At 45.1% G+C, this 14,101-nt stretch overlaps 1 protein-coding gene across 2 annotated transcripts in view; it reads right to left on the bottom strand.

Annotated features, from left to right (window-relative positions):
* The window catches only part of LOC120043068 (protein FAM135A-like), a 32,094-nt gene extending 18,380 nt beyond the window's left edge, over positions 1-13,714 (bottom strand). The window contains exons 1-2 of one of the 2 annotated variants that reach the window (XM_038987790.1): positions 13,382-13,714; positions 7,714-7,843 (exon numbers count right to left, since the gene is read on the bottom strand). In XM_038987790.1, the coding sequence (XP_038843718.1) occupies positions 7,714-7,790 (77 nt within the window). In that variant the 5' untranslated portion in view covers positions 7,791-7,843; positions 13,382-13,714. Of the gene's footprint in view, positions 1-7,713; positions 7,844-12,833; positions 12,893-13,381 lie in introns of those variants that run through there. The other variant, XM_038987791.1, reaches the window with a different exon arrangement.
* Between the last annotated feature and the right edge of the window lie 387 nt (positions 13,715-14,101).

Genomic DNA, 14,101 nt, shown 5'->3' with positions numbered 1-14,101 from the left:
GAAGCAGGAGATTGAACTTCATTCAACTTTATAGAGTTTTCCCCTTTAGTTAAAACTATCAACGATTCACTCTACTGTGGGAATTGTGATCGAATTAATGCAATATTAGCCACTTTCAATGTAACATATGGAAGGAAACAAAAGGAACTGTGCAAGAGATGTTGTTGTAGGCAGAAGGCATGGGAGTAGGAATCTATTGTGTTGACATGTAGGACTCAGTGTACTCTGCACCAAGATCAGCTTGTTCTCAGATCAAAGCAAGAGCTGCATGCAGCCACGTGTGCACATTCTGTTCATATCCTCTGTTCGTTATTAGTTGTTAGCCCAGTTATAGATCGTTAGTAGTCAGCAATAGGGGACTGATTGTTAGTTAGTTAGTTATTAACCCAGTTATAGATCATTAGTCGTCAGCAATAGGGGAGTGATAACTAGTTAGTGAGTTATTATCCCAGTTATAGATAATTTGTAGTCAGCCATTTGTATTTATTTATTTATTTAACCAGGTAGGCTAGTTGAGAACAAGTTCTCATTTGCAACTGCGACCTGACCAAGATAAAGCAAAGCAGTTTGGCACATACAACAACACAGAGTTACACATGGAATAAACAGACATACAATCAATAATACAGTAGAAAAATCTATATACAGCATGTGCAAATGAGGTAGGATAAGAGAGGTAAGGCAATAAATAGGCCATGGTGGCAAAGTAATTACAATATAGCAATTAAAGACTGGAATGGTAGGATGTGCAGAAGATGAATGTGCAAGTTGAGATAATGGGGTGCAAAGGAGCAAGATAAATAAATACAGTATGGGAATGAGGTAGAATGGATGGGCTATTTACAGATGGGCTATGTACAGGTGCAGTGATCTGTGAGCTGCTCTGACAGCTGGTGCTTAAAGCTAGTGAGGGAGGTAAGAGTCTCCAGCTTCAGAGATTTTTGCAGTTCGTTCCAGTCATTGGCAGCAGAGAACTGGAAGGAGAGGCGGCCAAAGGAAGAATTGGCTTTGGGGGTGACCAGTGAGATATACCTGCTGGAGCGCGTGCTACGGGTGGGTGCTGCTATGGTGACCGGTGAGCTGAGATAAGGCGGGGCTTTACCTAGCAGAGACTTGTAGATGACCTGGTGCCAGTGGGTTTGGCGACGAGTATGAAGCGAGGGCCAGCCAATGAGATCATACAGGTCGCAGTGGTGGGTAGTATATGGGGCTTTGGTGACAAAACGGATGGCACTGTGATAGACTGCATTCAATTTGTTGAGTAGAGTGTTGGAGGCTATTTTGTAAATGACATCGCCGAAGTCGAGGATCGAGGACCAATATTGATCAGAGTTACCTTGTCCTATGGATATCTACACAGTTATAAAATTGGCACGGTGATGTAAGCCTACACGAAACACAGACCTTATTTTAAGTGAATCTAAAAATATCCTATGGAATAAATAAAGGAACCGCTTTTCAGATTTTGCTAGGTGTCATGGGAATTATGACTCGCACTTTGGTTGTCAATTCTTACCATGCCCATTATTAAAATAGGATTTCCTGCATATAGAAATTAAAGTTTTTGTTTTCAACATTCATCACAGGTAACTTAAACTCTATTTTTATTCAAACAGTTGAGAGTATTTGTCTCCTAAGCAGACACTTCAGTATCATTGTCACTTCAGAGCTGTGTGCGTGTGTGTATTTATGTATTATATTAAGTTAAAATAAAAGTGTTCATTGTTCATTCAGTATTGTTGCAATTGTCATTATTACAAAAATGTGTGTGTGTGTGTATGATATATATATATAAAAAAAAATGTTTTTTTAAATAAAATCGGCTGATTAATCGGTATCGGCTTTTTTTGTCCTCCAATAATCGGTATCGGTATTGAAAAATCATAATCGGTCAACCTCTAGTCCAGAGTAGTGATGCTGGACGGCCGGGCAGGTGCAGGCAGCGATCGGTTAAAGAGCATGCATTTAGTTTTACTTGTATTTAAGAGCAGTTGGAGGCCACGGAAGGAGAGTTGTATGGCATTGAAGCTCATCTGGAGGTTAGTTAACACAGTGTTCAACGAAGGGCCAGAGGAATACAGAATGGTGTCGTCTGCGTAGAGGTGGATCAAAGAATCACCAGCAGCAAGAGCGACATCATTGATGTATACAGAGAAGAGAGTCGGCCCGAGAATTGAACCCTGTGGCACCCCCAAAGAGACTGCCAGAGGTCCGGACAACAGGCCCTCCGATTTGACATACTGAACTCTATCGGAGAAGTAGTTGGTGAACCAGGCGAGGCAGTCATTTGAGAATCCAAGGCAGCTGAGTCTGCCGATAAGAATGTTGTGATTGACAGAGTCGAAAGCCTTAGCCAGGTCGATGAATACGGCTGCACAGTAATGTCTCTTATCGATGGCAGTTATGATATCGTTTAGGACCTTGAGCGTGGCTGAGGTGCACCCATGACCAGCTCTGAAACCAGATTGCATAGCGGAGAAGGTACGGTGAGATTCGAAATGGTCGGCAATCTGTTTGTTAACTTGGTTTTCAAAGACCTTAGAAAGGCTGGGTAGGATAGATATAGGTCTGTAACAGTTTGGGTCTAGAGTGTCTCCCCCTTTGAAGAGGGGGATGATCGCGGTAGCTTTCCAATCTTTGGGAATCTCAGACGATACGAAAGAGAGGTTGAACAGGCTAGCAATAGGGGTTGCCAATATTTCCGCAGATAATTTTAGAAAGAGCGGGTATAGGGGAGTGATTGTTAGTTAGTGAGTTATTAGTCCAGTTATAGATCATTAGTAGTCAACAATAGGGGAGTGATTACTTCCTACATTTCTAGACATCTCTGAAAAGCGAGTCTGGTAAAGAGCACTTTTTTGTCTTAAAAGGGGGAGTGTTGTATTTTGAGACAGGCTTGAATAATCTAAGTAGCCAATAGGCAGAGAGTAGCATAATGTGTCTGATTCTCTGTAATAATGGTACGGGAATAATAATGCATTTTATTTTGTAAAGTGGTTTCTTGCATCAAACAACAACATTTTCAGTCACCTCCTTGTCTGAAGGACAAGTGGATTAACAGGTTAATGTCAAGTCAAAAGTCTCATGGAATGTACGACTACATTGAACACCACACATTGGCTGCTAGTGTAGGTTGAATGATAGAACAGCTATTTCCATGTTAAAATGTAGGCCACTCTGGTAGGCCACTCTAAATTATGATCAAATAGCCACAGTTGCCTACCTGACCATTGTCTGAAACTGTAACTTAAAGCAGGTTCAGCCTCAGTGTTCACAGTGAAACTGTAACTTAAAGCAGCTACAACCTCAGTGTTCACAGTGAAACTGTAACTTAAAGCAGCTACAGCCTCAGTGTTCACAGTGAAACTGTAACTTAAAGCAGGTACAGCCTCAGTGTTCACAGTGAAACTGTAACTTAAAGCAGCTACAGCCTCAGTGTTCACAGTGAAACTAACTTAAAGCAGGTACAGCCTCAGTGTTCACAGTGAAACTGTAACTTAAAGCAGCTACAACCTCAGTGTTCACAGTGAAACTAACTTAAAGCAGGTACAGCCTCAGTGTTCACAGTGAAACTGTAACTTAAAGCAGCTACAACCTCAGTGTTCACAGTGAAACTAACTTAAAGCAGGTACAGCCTCAGTGTTCACAGTGAAACTGTAACTTAAAGCAGCTACAACCTCAGTGTTCACAGTGAAACTGTAACTTAAAGCAGCTACAGCCTCAGTGTTCACAGTGAAACTGTAACTTAAAGCAGCTACAGCCTCAGTGTTCACAGTGAAACTGTAACTTAAAGCAGGTACAGCCTCAGTGTTCACAGTGAAACTAACTTAAAGCAGGTACAGCCTCAGTGTTCACAGTGAAACTAACTTAAAGCAGGTACAGCCTCAGTGTTCACAGTGAAACTGTAACTTAAAGCAGCTACAACCTCAGTGTTCACAGTGAAACTGTAACTTAAAGCAGGTTCAGCCTCAGTGTTCACAGTGAAACTGTAACTTAAAGCAGGTTCAGCCTCAGTGTTCACAGTGAAACTGTAACTTAAAGCAGGTTCAACCTCAGTGTTCACAGTGAAACTGTAACTTAAAGCAGGTTCAGCCTCAGTGTTCACAGTGAAACTGTAACTTAAAGCAGCTACAGCCTCAGTGTTCACAGTAAAACTGTAACTTAAAGCAGCTACAACCTCAGTGTTCACAGTGAAACTGTAACTTAAAGCAGGTACAGCCTCAGTGTTCACAGTGAAACTGTAACTTAAAGCAGGTACAGCCTCAGTGTTCACAGTAAAACTGTAACTTAAAGCAGGTTCAACCTCAGTGTTCACAGTGAAACTGTAACTTAAAGCAGGTTCAGCCTCAGTGTTCACAGTGAAACTGTAACTTAAAGCAGGTTCAGCCTCAGTGTTCACAGTAAAACTGTAACTTAAAGCAGCTACAACCTCAGTGTTCACAGTGAAACTGTAACTTAAAGCAGGTACAGCCTCAGTGTTCACAGTAAACACATGCTGGAAGTTGCACATAATTTTCACAACTTTCAAGTTTGCACTCAGCAGACCTGAAAATGAGAGGGAACATTGCTATGGAAACTATACAGTTTTGTTTCTGGCTCAAAAAGGGGCTTAGGTGCTGGGCGTGGCAGGGGGTGTGGCAGAGGGCGTGGCAATGAGCACGTCTCAGCGTGGCTACATCTTAGAGAACATTTTAGAGTACCCCATCTTGGCTCTGTAGATACAACATTTTGCAGTTTTAAAGCAAATTTTCTGCGATTTTACATATCCTGCCATGGAGCCGAGAGAAAATGCCGTTTTAATGCTAGTTTCCTGCTATTCTACGCATTTTGCCATGGCTAATGATGTGTTCTTTTTCTCAAACATAATAACAAAATGAATACTGCTGAATTTTTTATTCTCCCTGAATGTCAAGCTTTTATTTTGGTGATAGTTAATTCTTAAAGATGATATTATTTAAAATATACACTGAGTGTACAGAACATTAGGAACACCTTCCTAATATTTAGTTGCACCCCCTTTTGTCCTCAGAACAGCCTCAATAAGTTTTAGAAAGTAAAAGCGTTCCACAGGGATGCTGGCCCATGTTGACTCCAATGCTTCCCACAGTTGTGTCAAGTTGGCTGGATGTCCTTTGGGCGGTGGACCATTCTTGATACACACAGGAAAACTGTTGAACGTGAAAAACACAGCAGTGTTGCAGTTCCTGACACACTCAAACCGGTGCGCCTGGCACCTACTACCATAACCCGTTCAAAGGCACTTAAAAATGTTGTCTTGCCCATTCATCCTCTGAATAGCACACATACACAATTCATATCTCAAGGCTTGAAAATCCTTCTTTAACCTGTCTCCTTCCCTCCATCTACACTGATTGAAGTGGTTTTAGTGACATCAACAAGGGATCATATCTTTCACCTGTTCAGTCTGTGTCATGGAAAGAGTAGGTGTTCATAATGTTTTGTCCACTCAATGTATATAGGTCCATTATTTATTCTACATATTTTATATCTGGTTTTAGTCATTTAAGTTTACAATTTAATTGTTTTCCATCACGAAAATTCATAAAATAAAAAACAGTTTGGAGTTAGGTGAACAGTTTAGGCTGCCTGCCCAATGATTACAATGGAAGAAAAATCCCTGCAATACACCAGTGGGTAGAGGCCACTGTGAAGCAGGAAGCAAAAAGAGAGCTTTCCATCCTCTCTGAAGCCGACGTCATGGGAACTCTGTTGGGGGAATATCTAGGCCGCAGCCGGCTTCCTGCTCTGCTCCACAGCTGAGTCCACTACAACCAGACACTCAGACAGACTGCGTTCTGATGGCTACAGACACATTGTTCACTTAGCGTAGCCGAGTGTCACGCTACACTGGAATGTCAGCTTCCAGAGTAGTTTAGGCCTCAGGGAGCGTGAAGAGTCAATGTTACAGTAGGAGAATGTTCGTGATGAACATCAGTGTGGAGAATAAGATCTGAAGACATGTCAGTATCTCAGAGGTCTTGTCTCGCTAACGACAACCGTTGCTGCAAGAAGCACATTTGGCCTTAAGGTTGTAAACATTACAAAGGCGTCCATGTGTACAAGAGGAGAGGCTAGATAGGCTTTCTAATGAGTTCATTGTAGAATAATGTGCGGAGAAGAGCCCAAATCACCACTAAATTCATGTTTATCACTGCAACTTAAAATGTCAGGCCATAAACCACAAATAGTTTAGTGAAAGCTGGAAAGGCCAATGCTCTTATTGTAAAGGTTAGACCCACAGCCACTGTTAACACAAACCACCACCTAGCTGTCACAGCACAGCTACACTGCCATTCTGAAGCAATAAGGAACTCTGCATTCTAACACTGAATGAAGCGCCACAACAACGGCAAGTCATGTGACCTGTCCTTGTCAAGTCAATGGTGGTCAGGTCCTGTGTTAATATACACAAACCCTTGGACCCTGAACAAGCCTGGTTTTCTACTTGGCTGAGGAAGACTGCTACTTTTGGTCTGTGCACTACATGTATACCAGTTAAGATGGGGTTCCACGGCCGTTATCACAGCTCCACCATCAGGGTTGAGTTCATTAGGTATTAAATGGAAGGAAACAGATTGAAACAAGGAGGGACTACCTGAACTTGTCCAATAAGAAACCCTCATTTTCATTTTGTTTACCACTGTGTGTCTTATTGAACTCAACCCAGACCATAATCAAGAGATCAATCATCAGACATAATGGATATGTGTTTAACTACTCAGACCTGATGACTTGGGTGACACGTTTCTGACACCATGTACAGGAACCATCGAGACAAATCTAGACTCCATTCCTCTCAAAAGGTAGCATGAAGCTTGCACACGGCATCAACGGTGGATGGAAGTAAGAACGGGTCAAAGGAGTGCATCTACAAACGGGACTAATAGCCTATAGCAACAGCGGTCGCCTGGAAGCCTGCGGTAGTCTTGCTTAACATAGATATGACAGAGTCCCTCTGCTCAAAATGTCTACAAATAGTGTCCCTTTAAATAAAGTCAGTCAGGCCTCTTGAGGTGAGCCAGTGTTCACTTGCTAGTCAACTCAACGACCCCAGGCGGGTGCTTTCTACTCAGACTGAATTAGAAGATGGAGGATGAGGACTTTTCCACACAAAAATCAATATATACGGGCATGAATGAATGATCAATAGCGTGTTTGAAGAGCTGGACATCATTTTAACACAATTATGAGGTGGAAGAATGTCACGATCAGTTTGTTCACGTGCAGAGAGAGCAGCCTACTTGGAGGACATAGGCTTGTTATTATCACTGACCAACATGTCTCAATTCAACCTCTTTAACTTGAAACGGATTTGAATAATCCTCCTGGTAACATCATTATCGTTCAGCTGAGGAAAAGTGGCCCACCACAAGATACCTGGCATTGCCACCACATCTTAATCATATCTATTAGAACAGGACGTGTGACATCAAAACGTCACCATCAAACTTCCTTTCATTTACAAAATAGGGACTGAGGGCTAAGTGAGGATGAACGTTTCAGTCCCTGTAACTTCAGGCAATAACAACAGTATAACAGGAAATGTAAACTTATTCAGAAACTTGAAAATGGAGGCCCGCAGAATTTCCCCAGAAAGCCTTGGTGTGCTTGATAAACAGGGCGGCCTAGAAGTAGCATCACAGAGGGCTGACAGTCAGTCTGCAGAGCAGTGAAGAAGAGACAGTCACTCACCCTCTTTGGAACAGGTCCACATTGTAGAACTTGTGGAGCTCAACAGAGAACTCCACCGTGGCCTGCACCTCACTCATCTTTGGCTTCAGAGGCAGACAGAGGGCTTACATCACCTGGGACATTATGACCCCTGTGGAAGGAGGAGAGCATCCATGTGAGTTACCTGAACTGATGTGAAGTTATCATCACACTGGACACAAATACAGGAACAACCTCCAGGTCTTTCTTCACACTAGTAGAGAATTACAGTGGAGCATGTGTTCTCATCACACACACACACCCTCGGGCGGTCAGGCACCCGGGCAGTCACCCACACCCACACACACACACCTAGTCAACAGCAAACAAACAGTCGTACTTGGCTCAGCTGTTTCCAATAACAAGCACCGAACACCCAATCCAAACAGACCCATGAGGGCTGCTGCCTGCTGGGTACTCTGCTTCAGATGTAAATAACATGTCTTTCCTAATTGGCTGGCAGCTCAGCCAAACAGAGAGAGAGGGTGGGGGGAGACAGAGAGAGAGGGAGAGGGATGGGGGAGAGAGAGAGAGAGGGTGGGGGGAGACAGAGAGAGAGGGATAGGGGGAAACAGAGAGAGAGGGATAGGGGGAAACAGAGAGAGAGGGATAGGGGGAGAGAGAGAGAGGGATAGGGCGAGAGAGGGAGAGACATAGGGGGAGAGAGAGAGAGAGAGAGACATAGGGAGAGAGAGAGAGAGAGAGAGAGAGAGAGAGAGAGAGAGAGAGAGAGAGAGAGAGAGAGAGAGAGAGAGAGAGAGAGAGAGAGAGAGAGAGAGGGAGAGACATAGGGGGGGAGAGAGAGAGAGAGAGACATAGGGGGGGAGAGAGAGAGAGAGAGACATAGGGGGGGAGAGAGAGAGAGAGAGGGTGGGGAGAGAAAGAGGGTGGGGGGAGACAGAGAGAGAGGGATAGGGGGAAACAGAGAGAGAGGGATAGGGGGAGACAGAGAGAGAGAGGGATAGGGCGAGAGAGAGCGAGAGAGAGAGAGAGAGGGATAGGGCGAGCGAGAGAGAGAGAGAGAGGGAGAGGGGGGGGAGAGAGAGAGAGAGGGATAGGGGGGGAGAGAGAGAGAGAGAGAGGGCGAGAGAGAGCGAGAGAGAGAGAGGGATAGGGGGAAACAGAGAGAGAGGGATAGGGGGAAACAGAGAGAGAGGGATAGGGGGAGACAGAGAGAGAGAGGGATAGGGCGAGAGAGAGCGAGAGAGAGAGAGAGAGAGAGAGAGGGATAGGGCGAGAGAGAGCGAGAGAGAGGGATAGGGCGAGAGAGAGCGAGAGAGAGAGAGAGGGATAGGGGGGAGAGAGAGAGAGAGAGAGAGAGGGATGGGGGGGAGAGAGAGAGAGAGAGAGGGATAGGGGGAGAGAGAGAGAGAGAGAGAGAGAGAGGGCGAGAGAGAGCGAGAGAGAGAGAGGGATAGGGGGAAACATAGGGAGAGAGAGAGAGAGAGAGAGAGAGAGAGAGAGAGAGAGAGAGAGAAAGAGAGAGGGAGAGACATAGGGGGGGAGAGAGAGAGAGAGAGACATAGGGGGGGAGAGAGAGAGAGAGAGAGAGAGACATAGGGGGGGAGAGAGAGAGAGAGAGAGTGGGGAGAGAAAGAGGGTGGGGGGAGACAGAGAGAGAGGGATAGGGGGAAACAGAGAGAGAGGGATAGGGGGAGACAGAGAGAGAGAGGGATAGGGCGAGAGAGAGCGAGAGAGAGAGAGGGATAGGGCGAGAGAGAGAGAGAGAGAGAGGGATAGGGGGGAGAGAGAGAGAGAGGGGGATAGGGGGGGAGAGAGAGAGAGAGAGAGGGCGAGAGAGAGCGAGAGAGAGAGAGGGATAGGGGGAAACAGAGAGAGAGGGATAGGGGGAGACAGAGAGAGAGAGGGATAGGGCGAGAGAGAGCGAGAGAGAGAGAGAGAGAGAGAGGGATAGGGCGAGAGAGAGCGAGAGAGAGGGATAGGGCGAGAGAGAGCGAGAGAGAGGGAGAGGGATAGGGGGGGAGAGAGAGAGAGAGAGAGAGAGGGATGGGGGGGAGAGAGAGAGAGAGAGAGGGATAGGGGGAGAGAGAGAGAGAGAGAGAGAGAGAGAGAGGGCGAGAGAGAGCGAGAGAGAGAGAGGGATAGGGGGAAACAGAGAGAGAGGGATAGGGGGAGACAGAGAGAGAGAGGGATAGGGGGAGAGAGAGAGAGGGATAGGGGGAGAGAGAGCGAGAGGGATAGGGCGAGAGAGAGCGAGAGAGAGAGAGAGGGATAGGGGGGAGAGAGAGAGAGAGAGAGGGATAGGGGGGGAGAGAGAGAGAGAGAGGGATAGGGGGAGAGAGAGAGAGAGAGCGAGAGAGAGCGAGAGAGAGCGAGAGAGAGCGAGGGAGAGCGAGGGAGAGCGAGGGAGAGCGAGGGAGAGCGAGGGAGAGCGAGGGAGAGCGAGGGAGAGCGAGGGAGAGCGAGGGAGAGCGAGGGAGAGCGAGGGAGAGCGGAGGGAGAGAGATGGGAGAGAGATGGGAGAGAGATGGGAGAGAGATGGGAGAGAGATGGGAGAGAGATGGGAGAGAGATGGGAGAGAGTATGGGGGGAAGGAACAGCTATGAATCACACGCTAAAATAGTCCTGAAATACTATATCAACTACTGGACAATATTAGAAAAACACCAAGTATCCCTCCTACAGGTCTCCTACAGGTCTCCTACAGGTCTCCTACAGGTCTTAAATTAATTCAATGTTTTTTGCTCTCTCTTGACTAAGTCCCTAAGACTTAGTCAAGCCAAGGCTTAGGGACAGAGGAGAATTGAACCTAGTCTGACACACACAGGTGGAACGAAGACCCAGAGGGCAGATTTGGCACAATGGAGCTGAGAGAAATTGGCAAAGCAAAATTACCCAGAAGCCCTTTAAATTACTCATGTGAGGAATGAATAAATGACAGTCTTGTTCCTGGCAAGGAAAGCAGACTGGAGTTGGAGGGGAAGACAATATGGCCGGCTGCAGATTTGAAGGAGATATATGGCTTAGATGTGACTGAACTAAAGAGACCTGGGCTGGGTTGTTTAGAAAACACACAGGAAAGAGGCCAAGTAGGGCAGAGAGGGTACAGCTGGCAGGGTTGTTATGATGTCTAATGGAAGCCTTGAATACAGACTGCTTAGATCTCTCCCTAACACTCTCTCCCACCAGGTCTGTCATGTTCGGTCTCTCTGATCTCTGACTTTCTCTCTCCGTCTCTACCTCTCTCTCCGGCTCTCTCTGTCCGTTTCTCTCTTCCCTTCTCTCGTTTTCCTCTCTCTCTATCCCCCTGCCCCCACTCTTTCACTCAGAGATGAAGGAGGGAGACAAGCAACAAGACTGGCATGGTTTTCTCAGGCAGATAACCAGAGAGACTCTTATGTATTCATAAACAACCAAGGCAAGCCCCCATACATAACAAGCTCTCCATCTTACAGAATGCTGTAAATTATTGAGTGAAACTGCAGGGAATTGACTTTAATCATATCAACACCGTATTCATAAAGCTTCTCCTCAGAGTAGGAGTGCTGATCTGGGAACAGTTATGCATTTTAGATTATAATGAATGGACAGGGAGGACCTGATCCTTGATCAGCACTCCTCCTCTAGGCAATCCTTTACTTAATAATACAGGCACATAAATTATAGGATAGACAAGCATATCACTGTCTAACTCTAACAGTCGCATCATCCATAGACAGGCTGCAAGAAAATCAGAACACTGTGTTGCATGAGAACACCGTCTCTGGGTTTCCATAGTTTCCATAGCCATGTCATAAAGCGGACGTGCTGGGAGCAGGGCATGTTAAAACCTGTTGCACATTTCTCTTATATGGGACAACACCAGTACATGCATCTGCATGTTTCACAAAGCAAAGTGCATTCAAATGGAGATGGCCTGGCTATCTGAAACAGGGCCAGAGATAGTGGTGCCAAGCCAACTTTAATTACAACATGTCTTCTATGTCTCACCTGAGTGCAAAGTTTCAGTTTGAGTGATCAAATGGGTTCCTTTAAGTTGGAACTAGTTAGAAAACGTTGTGGTGGTGAGCTGCTCCGAGTACAGTTACAACGCCTAGATCCACTAAGTTATGTCTACCAGTAGGGTCTACCTGTCCAGCAGGGTGTTTGCTTTGCAAGGCAGAGTGTGCACGCTGGTTTAGGCTACTGTTTGCATGGCCAGCTACCCATTTACTAACTGAACAAACAAACAAACAGTCAAATGACTGAGATTTAGCAACACAATCACAATTCACAACTGAACTGACACAATGATGCACAACAATACAGTCTAGATCTAAGACAACATTACAGATTGTACTGATGAGGCAACAGGGGAATGTAGCCTACTTAAGATAAACCGGAGAGTCACCCTTATTGTTCTTCCCTCATAACTCAGCATGATGCAGACTAGAACGCATCTAGGTTACAGTACAGTACAGTATACTTAGCTAGTGTGCATGTGCTTTTCTAATCAGCTGCATAGTGTGGTGCCAACCCGTTTCCTTCCTGAGTGCAGCTATGTGCACTGGCTGATTAATAATTCACCTTATAATAATGTATGGAATTCACACTCCACTCCCTGGTCTTTTGAAGCCAGTGCTATTCCTGGAAGTTACATGACTGTAGAGAAACAGTAAGCTCCAATCATGAATATGACAGTTTCAGTTTATTGATCTTTGCCAAGCAAAACAACTACGCTACCTGTGTCTGTGAATGCTCCCTGAGTGTCTTCAACAATCATACCTGTAGTCTACCTGCCTCTTTTTCCAACCTAGTCACACTCTTGACAGTGAGTCCATGAGGATACTTCAACATTGTGTAGGTAGTTTGCAAGCTAGCTAGTTACGCAACTGAACAGCAATAACATTTTGACAACTTACTGAGAATAAATAGCCCAAGTCATGACTGAGAAGAGGTATAACAACATGGTATAGCTAGTTAGCTAACGTTAACTAGTTACCTTGACTGATGGAACGTATGACAGTTCAGGGGAGAGTAACATTTATATCCCCAGGTCTAGGAGCGTACTAATTAAGGGTTATGGTTCGGTAGTTAGTTAGCTATGTAACACATGCAGAAAACACTTAGTTTATATAGGTCCTGTTGATTGAGCAACTTACATAGGCCTACTATTTCCTCAAAAGTTTCACAGGATCATTCTCAGATGTTGAAATATTCTGTGACCATCCCCTACTGAAAACAAGGACAGAATGAATCACCACACAAAATCTGTCTCCCTAGTGTAGTTAGCTACCTAGCCAGCTTCTACCATCAAAACGTCATAGCAAGATAACTAGTTAACTGGGAATTCTGTCAACTAACTAACTAGCTGGTGTTTCTTCGGAATAAACAGACAACAACATATTGAGTCAACAACGTACAGTAGTTAACGTTATATAGATAATGTGTTGGCTACAGTAGTTAACGTTAGTTAAAGTAGCTGTCAGTCTCACCACATTGCTAGTTTTGCAGTAACTAGCTAACCGTCCTTACTTAGCTAGCCAGCACGATAACTTTAAACTCGTAACTAGTTAACTAGCTAATCTTTCAAGCTGTAAAGCAGCAGCCAATGGCTTTATTTTCACACATCGGATCTGTGCTGTATCGTTACCGTCATCTAGTAGCTAGCTAGCTAGCTCGTTGGCGCGTTGATCTACTCAGTACTCACCAGATTCTGTGACGACAGATCACTTCTTCTGATAGTTAAAATACGAAATACTATAACAAAACAGCATTAAGCCGACTTCAAAACCAAACGGGACAACGACATGGGTAGTCAATCCAGTCCCTTGATCTTGCACACAGCTTCGGCAGCCTGGCAAGGCTAGCAACGTTCGGTTTGAAAAAAAGGAAAACACTGGAAGCGACCACGCACGTTCTCGAACATATAAACTGCGCAGTTGCTGCGCAGATCCTGTCAAGTGGTACTCTGACCTCCTTGCCGGTGACTCTGTTGGTGCTTTCAAGACATCTGGGAACTCAGAAATAACCGAGGTCAAATCATGAACTTGCCCTTCACACCTCTGGCCATAGCCAAACCGATTGTTTGCTAGGGCTCATGGTTGCCAGGGGCCTTATCACACAGTGAGGTCAGCCAATCACATCTTTGGTTCCAGATCCCCAGATCCTGCCTCTCTCTCTCAGTCTCCTTCAAGCAGACACAGAGAGACCAGCAAGCTCATCTCTGACCTGCACAACAACAGCTGGACTCACTCATAATTCTTTGGACATGGGGTGGGGTGGTGTACTAGCACAAAGTGAGTGTGTAACATGTATATAATTATTGCTTGTTGTTCTTTATAGTTTTTACTATTGCCTATTGCATTCTGCCTCTGTGTGTATCGTTGGTAGCATACCCATTTATACAGTCCTTCATTACAATTACCAT

Source organism: Salvelinus namaycush, unplaced genomic scaffold (genome assembly GCF_016432855.1).
Source record: "Salvelinus namaycush isolate Seneca unplaced genomic scaffold, SaNama_1.0 Scaffold852, whole genome shotgun sequence".
NCBI classification, from domain to species: domain Eukaryota; kingdom Metazoa; phylum Chordata; class Actinopteri; order Salmoniformes; family Salmonidae; genus Salvelinus; species Salvelinus namaycush.
Note: the sequence above shows the minus strand (reverse complement) of the source record. Positions and strands in the feature narration are given on the sequence as shown.